The sequence below is a fragment of the Musca autumnalis genome, unplaced genomic scaffold (genome assembly GCF_047663935.1).
Source record: "Musca autumnalis isolate F117 unplaced genomic scaffold, ASM4766393v1 scaffold_5, whole genome shotgun sequence".
NCBI lineage: Eukaryota > Metazoa > Arthropoda > Insecta > Diptera > Muscidae > Musca > Musca autumnalis.
In genome coordinates, this window is record NW_027412088.1 from 97748827 (window position 1) to 97764630 (window position 15804).

Below are 15804 nucleotides of genomic sequence, written 5' to 3' on the forward strand. Positions count from 1 at the left end.
ACACTCTCCGGCAATCCTGCACTATACCATTCTGGTCGTTTCCGTGGATCGAATCCCAAAACTAATGATGAGCATTAAAGTCTACCAAGACCAGACGATTATGACCTTCCAAAAGCGTGCTAATGTTGTACTTTTAATCTGGAGTACAGCTGTTTCACAACTGACTGTTACCCCCAGACATTCCATGTATGGCTTGGTATCTTGCACAGCCGCTACCATGATATTCTTCCGACTCATGATTCCTTGATCTTACCTCGGAGTCAATTGCAATTAAATTGCAAAAAGGATGCATTTTCAGGGATTGGAACAACAACGACTGGCGTTTGCGGCTGCTGTTGGGAGAACAGTGGGGGAGTCGCGTAATCTGATGACGACTCACTGGGGGTTGTGTTCACGCAGCAACGTAGTACCTGTCGAAGTCCCTTGCATTGACGGGTCCAGAACAACCCCTGAGATGCACCCACTCCCGACATCTATTGCATCTCACAGAGGTTTGAGTGTGTATGATGTGGATGTGACAAACTGAGCACTTATGAATTGGCCCTGGGGTTTCTTCCTTCCCGACACGGACCAAAAGAATACGGAAACGATGCAAATATTGTGATCTTTCATTCTGAAATCATGACATAGTCAATGTAACCGTTGTAGCCCGATACGGTTAGCAATATCGATGCCAACTTTGTGGCCAAAATCCAAATTTCTTCTCTTCACCGATTTTATGTATGGAATTCGATAGTAAACATATTGAAAAGAATGAATTCAAATTATTAGGTCAAAATATTGTTAGATGTGGGCGTGATTCCGAAAAATATAGTAATTATGCCGTCGATAAAACTCATTTATAATTTAATTTTTTTTTGCCACACAAAAATTTTACTTTATTTAAGAGTTTAAAGATTATACATACACCTATTATTATTTTCTACTTCAATATTCAAAATAATTTATTGTAATTTTTCGCCACAATTCTTTCATTTAGCTATTGATTCTCTTAAGCAAGGCAAAGTAACTGTATGAAGAGTTTACAATCTGCAAAAAGAGGAAAAAATATAATATATAATTTATGATACCATCCTAATTTTCATCTTAAACTTACCGAAGTAAAGGCGGCCAAATTAAATGTATAAGTGGGATTAATCGATTTAATGCGTATCGGAATATCGAAACGTGTCATCATCAGCAAGGTTAATTTACGATTCATTCGATTCCAATTGACCCAATTCGAACAATACAAATAGTAGGGTATTTCTTCACTCTTCGACGTTACCTCACTGGGAAAATAGCAGAGAATATAAATTTGCGATAGCATGCACAGCTGATAGATGAGGAATTTTATAAAGTTGGCATAGTCTCCAGGATCGGAAAGCTACAGAAAAAAGAAATTATTAACCAGTTGGAATATGAACTTGCCGACAAAAATATGGATTTGAATTAAAACTCAAAAGAGTTGCAGATGAGGTACCATTTTGAAGATGGTTATTTTTGGGATAAATCGGATACAGATCCCATGTCACTATATTTTTTAAACTGCTTTTTTTTCGCAAAAACGCGAGTGATGTGTCAGTTTCTTAATTGAAACGAAAACGCAATTAAATCCGCGATATATTCAAACACATGTTTCTGTTTTTGCAGTAGCCGTTTCCGCCGTTCTAGTGGATGGATTTTCTAACATACTTACTTAGCTGGCCCATTACAGAACATTTGTTCTATACGCCGAACTAAGAAAAGATCTCCAACTCTCTCTTTTTGTTGCTTCGCTCTCTGGGATACCGCGCCTTTTCATTTCTTCTTCCACTTGTTTGCTCCATCGATTCCTTGGCCTGCCAGTTCTGCGTGTACCGCCATGTGGGTTCATCATCGGTCATTGTTATGATATGGTCTAGCCAACGCAATCGTTGTATCTCGATACGTTTATCTATACTGATGTCGTTGTATAGCAGCTACAGCTCGTGGTTCATACGACGTCGATATTCACCATCAACGCGGATTGGTCCGTAGATCTTTGGAAGAATTTTTCTCTCAAACACACCAAGCACTGTCTTGTTTGCTTGTGCAAGTACCCATGCTTCGAAGCCATACATCAGCACGGGTAGTATCAGTGTTTTGTAAAGTGTAACTTTTGTTTGACGAGATGTGGCTTTGCTTTTAAACTGCTTACTTAAGCCAAAGTAGCACTTGTTAGCCAATATAATTCTTCTTTTTATTTCACAACTGATGTTGTTTGTTGTGTTTACGGCGGTGCCAAGGTAGACGAAGTCTTTTACTAGCTCAAAAGTATAGGAACCAACTTCAACAGTTGGTCCGAGCTCTATGGACGCATTGCGCGTTTACCGCCAGAGCCACTTTAGCAGATTCTCCTTCGGTGTTAGTTACTTCTTTTACTGATCGTCGTATGATGTATATATTGTCAGCATAAGCAAGTAACCTGTGGCTATTGGTGTAGATTGTGCCATTTCTTTTAACGTTTGCCTCTCGTATGACCTTTTCCAGCAGTATGTTGCAGAGATCTCACGAAAGGCTGCCTCCTTGTCTGAAACCTCTTTTGGTGTAAAACTGTTCGGAGAGGTTCTTTCCTAGGATCGAGTGTCAATTAAAGTCATTTTACAAAGCCGAATGAGCTTTGCGGGGTTACCAAATTCAAACATGGCTTGGAATACCTTTGGGTGTAGGGGGCTGTCGAAGGCTGCCTTATAATCGACAAAAAGGTCTCCTGGGTCTTCTCTAGGATTTGTCGCAGGGTAAATATCTGGTCAATGGTGGGCTTGCCAGGTTGTTGATACTAGGCTTTAGTCGTTCGCACAATATCTTCAACACTATCTTGTAGGCAATAGGAAGAAGACCCCTATAGTTAGAACATACAGTCTTATCTCCATTTTTGTGGAGGGGACACAGGATGCTCAGGTTCCAATCAATCAAGTATGCGTTCTTCCTGCTAAATGGTGCTAACTAGATGACGCATACACCTTATCAGCGTGTGCCTCCGGTTTTGAACAGCTCGGCTGGTATGCCATTGGCTCCTGCTGCCTTATTATTCTTCAGCCGGTTTATTGCTGTCTTTACCTCATCTTAGCCGGGTGGTAAACATTCAATACCATCTTCTAGGATTGGATCTATGGTTCTTCGTCGTCTTCGGTACTATTGGATACAAACAGTTTGGAAAAGTGCTCTTTCCATAAACTTAAAACACTATCTGTATCAGTTACCAAATTACCTTGCTACACAGAAAAAAAGCCACCCTGAAAATTTTGATTAAAAGCTTTATCACCATATTTTTGTCGAATGGCGATAAAATATTACGAATATATAGGGGAAATGTTTATCAAACATGAAAATGTTACTAGAAAGCTATCAATAAACGATTTCAAACAAATAATTTATTGAAATTAGTTTATGGTTATTAATAAATTTCTGTAGTTAAAATGGTTTTCAACGTTTGTCGCATGTTCTCGCTTTCAAGGGCGAGAGAAACAACAATATTAGGGCATAAAGAGAGCGCTACAACAATGTGCTGTTTTTTTTTTCTTGAGATGTGAGTATCGTTGCTATGTATATTTCAAAGCATGGTCATGGAATTTTTGCGGCATGAAGGGATGGAGCGTTTGTGTGGCATTTGGCTTGTTTATTTATTTGTGCTCGGGTGAAGGCTTGTATGTAAGTTTGTTACTGTTTTTTGTTGCTGATTTGTATGAAACTAACAAACGAAGAGGAAAAGAAAAAAAAAAAAACGGTACGAGTTCTCATGTTTTGTTCTGTTTGTGGTTAAGAAAGGCAGATAACATTTTTTAACCGTCAGTTTGGTATTTTTGGCAGTCTCTTTAAAGCAGTCAGTCGTTCTGTGTGGATCGGTAGTGCAGAAATAAATCAATGTTTGTGTGTTTTCTTAAAGTAAAGGTGCCTTTCAAGTAAATTAAATGCCCAATACATTTTATAATTGAATTCACGAATATGAAAAAGGATAATAAGAATATTTTATTGGACAAAGAAGCAACCGCATGTGATATTGGTAATAACATCAAAACATTTTATATATTTGAAATATATATGGATGTACTATTTTTCACATTACAGATACCCATTTTCCGCTGATGATTTTCAATGTGGCAGAAGAATGTGTTTTATTTCACAACGTTCAATGATGTTCCCTGTATTTTATATTTAAAAGTAATTTATTTGTTTTCTTATATTAAAATTAATGTGTGGCACTAAATAATTATGTACTTCTGTTATTAATTATTCCATTCCGTTTTTCTTTCTTTCATCTGTTATTTTTTATGTACCTATGCGTCTGGTGTTGCTTTTGTACTTCGCATTTCAATTAAATAAATAACCACGACCATTTATAAATGTGTGTATGTATCTTTTTTTGTAGCTTTTGGGTTTATAAAAAAAAAAACAATAAAATGATTGTAAATATGAATATTTTTTTATTGATTGGAAAAAATGCATTCAACAATTTTTTTAATCAAGAAAATATTTTGTTTTTATCAAGCAAAATGTGGAATATTTTGATAAATATTTTTGTCAATATGTGAAATGTGTTATCAGTTCAAAATATAAAAATATCGATAAATATTTTAATCAATATTACAATTTTATTTTATCAACATGTATTTTTACTTTATGATCAAAAAATTTTATCGAATTTTGTCAATATGACAATTTTTTATTATTGCCGGAAAATCGCTAAATTTTTGGTTGAATCTTTGAATTTCTTTATCAAATGGCTACAATTTTTTCTGTGTACAGGAGGATGTGCCTGCACCAAAGCCATCAGTTCGATGTTTCACTCTTTGGTAGAATTTTCAGACTTCATTCTGATTCTAGAATAATTTTAAAGCGGCGCGTCTAGGCATGGGCATAAAATTTCCATATATCCCTCTGGAACACAGAAGAGAGAGAGGAAAAAACACAAAAATCCTTTGGAGGAACCCAGACGAGGATAAAACAAAGGAACTACTTTAAATGAGTAAGAAAGGCATTAGTAGACTGACAGGCATCCTTACGAGACACCTAGGGCTACAAGTGCACCTGCACAAAATTGGTTGTGCAGGAAGCAGCGAATGCAGAGCATGCGGAGAAGACGACGAAACGTTGGAACACTACCACTGTCATTGCCCAGCCTTCGCTACGCTAAGAAATCAACTTCTGGGAAATAATATAATAGAAAAACTCAGGCAAATTAGTGCAAGCGAGTTCAAAAACTTAAGAGATTACGTCAATGGTACAGCATTCCTAAACCAGAGACGCGCTGTCTTTGCAAAGAAGTATATTGAGGGCGCCCACTGAGTTGTTTTTGCATTTGCTTCTCTCACGTACAGTGTACGTGTAAATAAACAAACGATGAATATCATGTGGTTGTTGTTTTTTCACCAATGCATACACATATGCTGTAGTATTGATGGAAATGTTATGGGCGACGCTGTCCTAAACTGACAAAATTTATTTTCTAATAAATTAAACAAAACAAAATTTATCCTCCTTTAGGCTTCCGAAATTAGAGCGCACAACAGGCCTACTCTTTTCAACTTAACCTAACCTTTTCCTGCGGAAAAGACGTTTCTCCTTTCTCCTTTTCTCCCGATACCGCTCTCGTGCGCTACGCGCTGCTACTAATTGTAAAGTAGCCCTATATGCCACATTTTTTCTTCGGTAGCAGCATGACACTCCTGGTCATACCATGGATTCCTTGGTGGAGGTCTCTGATATCCAAGTACTGATTTTGCGGCTGTTTGCATGAAGTGGGCAATATTTTTCCATTGTGCTGATATGTTATCGGGACGAGAAGTGCTTTGATAAACAATTGGGCCAGTTGAGTGCTCTGGCTATCTGTTGTGATTGCAGCTTAGCGAAAAACTGTTTTCGGTTAACCGAAATTTTTGATATTTTCAAAAACCGGTTAACTGGTTTAAACCGGTTTTTTGAATAACTATGAAATTGGTTATAAAGATTTGATTAACAATTTTCGGAAAGGGGCAAATTAAGTATAACGACTTTGTTATATAATTATCTCATCAAATCTATGATATCTTATATTCAACCTTAAAATTGGAACAGCAATATTAAGACTGAAATTGTTCTTCAAGAATAGTATAAACTGTTACTAATATAAAATTATGTACCAAAAGAACTAAATTTACAATTTACGTCGTTTTCCTTTGTAAGCTTCATATTATTGTGAAATGTCTGAGTCAAACATACATTTTATTATCATTACATTTTATTTATAACCTGCCATTCGACTAAAGATCGTGTTAATTACAGTCAAACTTCTTATAAAGCAACTTCTTGATAAATAGATGATTTTTCTTTAAAAATTCATATTTTTGGTCTAAAGAAGAATCTGTTGTAGGGAATTTTTTATTTCGATTATATGTGCAGGTTTTGCCTAATTATCATAGACGTCATCAGAAAATCGTTCTTTGAATAATGAAAATATTGGACTAAATATTCGTATTAAATTGTATGTACAACATTACTTTCTGAATATTATTTAGTTTTAGGACACTGTGCGTCAAAAAGGAATACTCGTGCCCTCAGATAGAGCTTCTCTCCACTCACACCATTAAAGCTCCCTGAAGTATGCAACAAAAAAACCTGCCGAAAGCTACTTTAAAACCATTTTATACAAAATACTTTTCAGTTTTAAACACATTTGGCATCTAGAAATTTGCTGTATTTTTGTTAGTTGAGTTTATTTTACTTTCAAGAGTAATACTGTAATGAAATATTGAAAATATTGCTGTTTTTAAAAACCCGGTTAACCGACACAAATAACCGGTTTTTCGGTTAACCGAAAATGACGATTTTGATGAAAACCGGTTTCGGTTTTTAACGAACAACCGGGTAACCGGTTAACCGGTTTCGGTTTTGGACACCCTATGTCCAACTTCCGTGTTGTATCTGTTCGTACTTTATTTGCCACGTTTAATCTGGTACGCACTTTTGCTGCAGGAACGATCGTACATCCAACACACTCGATGAATGTCTTCCATCTATCAGAAAGATATCAATTTGATTTCTTGTTCTTTGATCTGGCGACAGCCAGGTGCGAGATGCTTAAATCTGGTACTGCTAACTACCATGTTTTTGCCGCTGCGAAGTCTATCAGCCTCATTCCATTGTTCGATGTTTCACTATGGAGACTGAATTTTCCGACTGTTGGGCCAAAGATATTCTCCTCTACAATTTTGGCATTAAAATCACCTAGAACGATTTTAACGTCATGGGTAGGACAACGGTCATCTATTTCTTCTAAGCGCTCATAGAATATATATTTGGTATGTTCGTCCTTGTCTTCGGTTGGGGCATGAGCGTAGATAAGGCTTATATTGAAGAAGTTTGCTTTTAGCCGCATTGAAGCAAGTCTTTCATTCACTGGGGTGAAGCTGGATACCAGATGTTATAACATCCGACCAACTATAAATCTGCAATCAAACTCGTGCTTTGTGTCATGGCAGCTATAATACAGTGCGTCACCTTCAGGTGTTGACGTTTGTGACGTTTTTTCCACTTCATAGTACATCTGCCAATGCGTAAACTGCACCTTATATATAAAGAGTGAGAAAATTCCAGACGCAGATTCGCAGATAATGGACCTTAAAATATTTGCAGGGGTCGTCAACTTTAGAGGGATTTGCTTTTCTTGTCTTTTGTTTTTCATAGTAGGCTGCTTTTTCTAGGGGAGGGTTACTAACCCGTCGCCCAAACCTAAGTTTTTAACGTTCTTATGGGTGAACGCGCGGTATATTTCAGCTCACTACCTTTAACGGGTGTTTAAGGCAGCTACCCCAGGTGACACCACGGGGAGGCAGTGTCCACTTGAGATGAGAGAGGCACCAAGATAAATCCGTGGATTTACCATGTTAAAGCCGGTCAGTACCGTTCCTTGGTATCTTTCGTGCCCTACGCCACCCCAACAGCCTTCTCGACACAACTAAGTCCATTGGTTCATGAAAGCACTCATGCATATGCAAAATTTATGCATTTTACATATTTTCTTATGCAACAAATATTTCGATAAAAGGTACAAAAATGTTTGTGTGTACAATTTTTCTGTTTAAAATTCTCTTCAGGGAAGTTAAAAAAATAGGGAAATGTATAACCACACCCACAACCTTCAAAACACCGAAAATCGGGAGGAATCGTTCTATGGGGGCTATATGAAGGCCTGAACCTAAACCGATAAATTTTAAGTGGAAAGTTTTTTACCCCCAAGGAAGGCCTAATACCAAATTTCAGCAATTTCGGAGGGATATTGAGGGCACAACGTTCAAAATACCAGAAATCCGGAGGTACCGTTCTATGGGGGCTATATGAAGACGTGGACCTATACCGACAAATTTCAGGTGGAAAGTTTTATACCTACAACGAAGATAAAATGCCAAATTTCAGTCATTGAGGTCACAACCTACAAAATATCGGAAATCGGGAATTACTGTTCTGTGGGAGATATATGAAGACACGGACCTATGCGAACAAATTTCTGGTGAAAGTTTTCATACACCCAACGAAGACTTAATACCAAATTTCAGCCATTTCTGTGGAATATTCAAGCTACAACTCCTTGCATATGGGTTTGCATATGCTCATTTTATGCAAATATGTAAAAATATGCTATTATTTTGTGATAAAACGAGTTTCTGTCTAATCAGATTTTCCCTACGACCATCCTAACCATATATGCATTTGCATAGGATTCCGCTGTCTAGCCTTCGGCTAGATAAGAGTGAATGTGGTAGGAAAATGCTGGTTAGACTGGTTTTAACTCAAAGGGAAAAAATCGACGTCGGATTTGTTTATGCCAAAGTGTGAGCACAATCGGAATATGTTAACACGTGCCACTGGGGTCTCAAAGTTTCCATGGACCGTTTATATAGATAGCTAATATTAGAATCTGACTCGATTTTCAAAATTTTTTGTAGGATTACTTGTTAAGCCACTACAAAGAACTGGTAAACTGTTTTCATCGATTGGACAATAAATGTGGCCCGTGCCGATCACCAGGCGGATATTTGTATGAGGACTATGTACCAAATTTCAAACTTGTATCTCAAATATAGTGAACTCTCCTTGTTGAATTCATAAATTTGGTGTCAATATTTCATATAAAATCAACCATTGAAACAGCTTTATGATTTCTGGTCAAGCTGTCATCCCCCCCAAATGAAATCCTGCGTAGGTCCCTGATGGGAGATATATCCAAATCTGAACCGATTTCAATATAATTTGGTAAACTTTTGTATAGAACAAATTCCGTCACACATTTAAAATTTCATCAAAATTGGACAGATTTTGCGTGGGTGGTGCGCCAAATACCTGAAATCGGGGGGAAATATATAGGGTATCAAAAGTATGGGTAACGTGAACGTGTGAGATTTCGTATACGCAAACGCGACAGGTGTCCATTGAACTAAATGGTGAACTAGGTCGTTCAATTGAACTAGAATGACACATCTCTAGTTGCTAATGCTTCTTTGCTCTTTTGTCTTTGATGTAGTACAAAAAGGGGGATGGTGGCGTATTAACAATATTTGTGTTGTATTTTCATTCTCCATACGTCACCATGGACACCATTCTCTACATTCACATCTGTATACAACACATTGAAAATGTTCAAAAACCAGTAATTTTACATACTTACAAAAGACATTGCATAGAAATTTGCCACCAATACCAGTACCGAACACGCAATTTGTATTGAGATTGGAAAACTTATTAGATTCTCTGCTATTCGTACAATATGAATTATGTCGCCATAGTATTTGATGCAGTTCTTCAACTGCTCCGTAATTTCATCATCACTAAACTCCTGATCCATACCCAAATGTTCCAAACGATCGCACAGTATATCCAATTGACCCTTGGCATGGATCATAAACGATGCTGATATCGAATCGAAGGCAATATTCATATAACAACAAATCGACACGGCAATATATTGATACAAATACATTAGACCATAACGAAGTTTGGTATCAATACTGATGGGATTGTATAGCGACAGCGGCAATTCGGAATTATCGAATATGTATTGAGTCAACATGACAACATTTAGGGCACACAATGAGATGACCAAATAAAAATTACGCACAGAACGACACAGACGGTGGGCTTGACGAAATAGCCTTACTTCTCTGCTATTAGTCGGACGATATTGGGGATCGTGAATAGTTTCAATTAACTCCGCATAAAGATGATTTTTCAATTTAATTGTTGAAAATTTTGCAAACACCGCCAGCGAGGTGGCAAAAATGAAGAACACTTTAATCACTTCATTCAAATCGGCAATATTTCGTATGAATTGAATTAAACAGCTAGCATCGAAGGACAGAACCCAAAAGAAGAGAATGTAATAGAAGTAGATACGATGTAGAGAACGATAACGTTCTGATGCGGTATCCGGTAATTTCCACAAGGCTAACAGCCGAAAAACATAAGATTGTTTTTTATAAAATGTTTCCAATAGTTCACGATGTTCACGGGAATTCATGTTTTTTCGTTGTTGGGGAAATATTTGTTGGTTTATTTTCGACCTTGTTCGCTATTGGTGAAGATATCTTAGGAGTATTTAAAAATCATGTTACAGTTATGGTATTTATATGGAAATGTTTGAATTTACTTGCGATTCAAATAGGGTTCCCATATTGTAAAAAAGTGATATCTTCACGTTAGTTGCAGTTCAGTTTGACGAGATGGAAGCTTCTACTTAAGACCAAATCTATCGAGACCAAAATCTATTAAGACCAAATATCTGTTCGCAAGACGGATCTTTACATTGAACCTGGATCTTAGATATGAAATAAATTTCACCTTATCTCATGTTCGATGTTTCTTAGGCACAAAAACTTCACTCAAATGGCCACTCTAAAATATTGCTAATATCTTAAAAATTGTTTCCATTAGCTGATTATAGTAATGGGCACAATTATTTATCAATTAGCAAACGAAATGTTAGTAAAGTTAATGTAATCCTAATGCGACATTTTATATTAGTTAATTTACACAACCAACTACACAATGCAACACAAAAAAATTAACCATATTCTGACAACGCAAGGTAACAGAAGATAAAGAAGACGGCCCTTTTCATAAGCACGGTACTCTTGAAGCAACTTTAAATAGAATGTGCTTACACCTGGAAAGTTTTTGCGGATTCTGAAATTACAATGTTCATAGATGAGAAAAATCAAAAAAAAAAAAAAAAATCGCCGGAGCGCTTTTTAAATAAATCGCGATTCAAGTTGACATGTTTAAGGGTTTTTTAGGTTTTCATGATTTTGTTTGGAAACTGCAAGTTGTATCGAAATATAACAAAAGGAAATGTTGTAGCCATGAAAATTCTCTACAAGATTGACCTTTGTGGTATTCTCGTAGGTTTGATCATTTTTGAGATATAGAAGTTCAGGTCACATTTATGGGGGTTTTTAGTTTAAGTTTCTTATCGATATGGCACTAGAGAAAGTCTTATAGCTGTAAAAATTCTCTACAAGATTGACTTTCGTAATTTTTTCCTAGGTTGTACCATTTTTCAGATATATAACTTTAAGTTGGAAAATTGCAGTCCTAACAGTGTTTTATAAGGACACGATATTGTCACAATTTGAACTTCTATATCTCAAAAATGGTAAAGTCTACGAAAATACCATAAAGGAAAATCTTGTAGAGAATTTTCATAGCTACAACATTTTATTTTGTCCCATTTCGATAAGACTCGCGGTTTGTAAAAAAAATCATGAAAACCTAAAAAACTCTTAAAAGTGCCAACTTTAATCGCGATTTATTTAAAAAGCGCTCCGGCAATTTTTTTGTTTTTTGATTTTTCTCATCTATAAACATTGTAGTTTCAGAATCCGCAAAAACTTCCCTGTTGTAAGGACCTTCCATTTAAAGTTGTTTCAAGAGCACCGTGTAAGTAGATCGAGGGGCATTTGGAAGGTCATAACCTATGGTATTGGGGGACTTTAAAGCTCAACTTAGTTGTGGTCCATGGTTGGCTTGACATAACCATCGAGTCACCTGTTCAGACAAATGACTCCACCTGACAAGCCGTCGTTTCTTTTGGATCAGACCTTATCCCTTTAATTGTCTCCATGAGCAGAACACCCGACTTTTTCACTTCTGAACACCGCACTTTCACTAAGCATTGGAAAGCTAATTGGCCTAGCTTAAGAGAGTTCACCGCTTCAGATATCTGCCCAAACCTTCTGATGTGCGGGTAGCAGAAATAACTTTCCGAGATATCATCACTGCAGACGCTCGCCATATACCTGCTGATCGTATGTTCCCAGCAGATGCGTCGGGATTACCAAATGAGTGCGTTAAGGAGCGGAAGTTGGTTGGTTGGTCGGTGAGCATAAGCGAAGCAAGTGACTACGAGTACATTGGAGTCGAAATAAGTGAATTGTTGGCAACGGTTTAGCCATCTCCATCCGTGGGAAGAAGGAAGATAGGAGCTCAGTCATGCGTGGCGACGTTACACTGACTGATCCGAAGAGAGGCGCAAGTTATTTTAATCGACGGTTTGTCGAGCACCCCTGCTGACACTGCGCAGAGAAGAGTACTACGTCGCATTAGATCTCTTCCTGCCGAGGAGGAACCAACACATTTTACAATGGATAATGTTGCAAATGTCATCAGGAACGCGAAATCATACAAAGAATAGGGTCCTGACGGAATCTCCATGGTAATGCTGAACCAGCCGCACGAGCCGGGAGTCGACTATCTCACCAAAGTTCTCAACCTCTCAAGCAAACCACGTCGTTCCTGAAGAGTGGAAAATGGGCAGAGTGGCCCCGCTATTAAAGCCAGACAATGATGTCAGCAAAGGTGAATCATACATACCGATTATGCCCTTGTCCACAGCGACAGAAACTGCTATCCAGTTGCCGATCATCAGCGTGGGTTCCTTAAACAGCAAGACACCAGCACTACACGCCATATTCACACATATTAGTCGAGGACTCAACCAGAGCAAGTCGTGAGATAGGTAAGTGATGGTGGCGCTTGACTTATCAAAAGCCTCAACGCTGTTTGAGGATATCGAGCAGACTACCCTGCGGCCAGATTTGAAACGTTGGATAATCAATTATATATGTGGACGCCAGTCATACGTGGAATTCAGGAAAAAAAAATCCAAGCCACTTACAGTGAAGCAGAGAGTTCCCCAAGTTCCGGAACTGTTAACCTCTACTGTATTCTACCTCCTCCTGATTGATTGATTGAGATCGTAACGTATGCGGATGATTGTACGATCTTTGCATCGTGTACCTTCCTTGACCATTGCACTGAGTTGAATGACATGGTCGATGGTAGCAGAATTCCGAGTTCAATAATATTTTCCGTCGTCCGCTGAAGCCACAGCTATATGCGATATGAGATATAGGAACAAGGTCCTCTAGACCCAGCCGGCAGCACTTGCTGAGCAGATAAAAAACCTTGATGATCACATATGTATAATGCGATAGCTCGATCTTTGGTAAGCTATACAGCGCCAGTATGGTCAGCGAATATTAGTGAAACGCGATGGAAAAATATGCAAACCTGTAAGAATGCTTGAAAAAGTCCGTCCTACTTTTCCAACGATACGGGTGGAAGTAGGAAAATTAATGCAGTGATGCGTCTCTAAACAAACTGTTAAATACAAGTTTTTTATTACCAAAAAGTGCCGAATGGGATGATTTTGTAATCTTATTACACCCTCCACCATAAATTATGTATATTTAAATCAGATTTCATCCATTTCGTTTGGATGATGTGGGTGAAAATTTAAAAATACCGAAAATCGGGCGGTGTCATTCTAAGGGGGCTATATCAAAAAGTGGACCTGTACCGACAATTCTCTGTCGGAATATTTAATACCCCAACAAAGACAAAATGCCAAATTTCAGCCATTTCAAAATTACCGAAATCGGGCGGTACCTTCCTATGGTGGCTATATAGAAAAGTGGACCTGTACCGACAACTCGCTGTTGGAATATTTTATACTCCCAACGAAGACTAAATGCCAAATTTCAGCCATTTCAATTGGATAATGCGGCTAAAATCTTCAAAATTACCAAAATCAAGTGGTACCTTCCTATGGGGGCTATATCAAAAAGTGGACCTGTACCGACAATTCTCTGTCGGAATATGTCATACCCCCAAGGAAGACTAAATACCAAATATCAGCAGTTTTAGTTGGATAATGTGGCTAAAATCATCAAAATGACATAAATCGGGAGGTACCGCCCTATGGAAATTATATCAAAAAAATATATAAGTAATACAAATCGGCCAAATATATCAATAAATGAAGTAAAATTGTCAATCTAAAGCTGTTCTCATCATAATTATGGATAAACATACATACAATAAAACATCGACTTTTATTTTCTGCATGCTAGATCTGCATTTTTTCCACTGTGCAGCTGACTGATACTTTCTTACTTGTTACAGCAAGGCAAGTCCATATTTATATTAGGCAATTTTCCTTGCGGCAATTGTCAGATTGATGGAGAGAGAGGAGAGACAAATGGTAACCCTTTGCCTCTCAACACCCTCTCTCATCGACATCGGAAAATTGCTTAATGTAAACATGGATCAACGTTCATCGATTTTTGTCGGTAAACACAAAATGAGTTGGAGAATCCTACTACTGCTCATAACCTGGATTCCTTGGCGGAGGCTTCTGGTATCCAAATATGGATTTTGCGGCAGTTTCCGTGGTGTTGGAATACTGCGCTGATATTTTATCGGAATGACAAGTGCTTTCATTAAGAAATTGTTGTGATTGCAACTTTCCAATGTCCAACTTCCATGTTGTGTCTGTTCTGCTTTATATGCCAGCCAGCTGTACTGACAGAGATATATCCTCAGCCACTCACACGATAATTATGCCGTATATAAAATATATTGATTTTGTATCACAAAACACGTGGAATCTGTAGATACCGTAACGTGGGGATATACCAAATCATTGACATATACCAACATTTTTTAGTTAAAAAACTTCTGATTCATAGATAACTCGAAATATTAAATTACTTAAACTTAATTGAGAAGAATTTTTTGACAAATTTTAAGAGTTATGTTGCACACCTGGGGTTTTTAGAATCTTTTGGAACATAATCTCCGGAAAAAATTATAGCGTTGTAATAGGGACCTGAAAATAACCTACTGCAAAAGATTTCAAAAAGCTCCGAAACGAGTGCTCAAACTGCACTTTTCCCAAAATTTGTGTGGGAGGTACCCGAAGGACGGAACCGATATAGTCCATGTTCCAACTAGATACATGATAAAATGAATCAATACGATGTGCAAAGTTTGGATCAAGCAGAAACTCCTATCGAGAGTTTTCTTGCGGATTTGCCATTCAGTTGGTGGTCAAAGTTTCTTGGGGCTTTTGGGCCATTATCTCAGTACAGGGACGTAGCCAGAAATGTGGCTCGACAACATTTAGTGAGGGCGGCTCAGCGGACTAAATTTGGAATTTACATCGAATCGGTTGATCCGTTCGAGAATTATCGACCAAATCGACTCTGAAACAGATTTCGTCCAAACACATTTGGGGTCTAAAACCATTATTTCGATGAGGCACACGAGGCTGAGGGTATAACAAAATGGTGATCCGAATCTTCCATCTAACACAATGTGATCAATTTGGTCTCTTGTTGTTGTAATCAGTCTCCTTTCGTTGTCAAATGTTTCATTGCGGAGATTGAATTTTTCGATTGTTGGACCAAAGATATTCTATTTTCCAAATTTAGTATTAGAATCGTCTAGACTAATTTCAATGTCATGGCAGGACAGTGGCCATATACTTTTCTT

General features: G+C 37.6%; 1 protein-coding gene across 1 annotated transcript; it reads right to left on the minus strand.

Moving 5' to 3' along the window:
• Positions 1-850: 850 nt before the first annotated feature.
• LOC141405004 (odorant receptor 46a-like) lies at positions 851-10569 on the minus strand. The gene is made up of 3 exons (XM_073988913.1): positions 9641-10569; positions 1097-1366; positions 851-1029 (listed from the first exon to the last, which is right to left on the minus strand). The coding sequence occupies exons 1-3, from the start codon at positions 10487-10489 to the stop codon at positions 976-978; spliced, it is 1173 nt and encodes a 390-aa protein (XP_073845014.1). The 5' UTR covers positions 10490-10569; the 3' UTR covers positions 851-975.
• Between the last annotated feature and the right edge of the window lie 5235 nt (positions 10570-15804).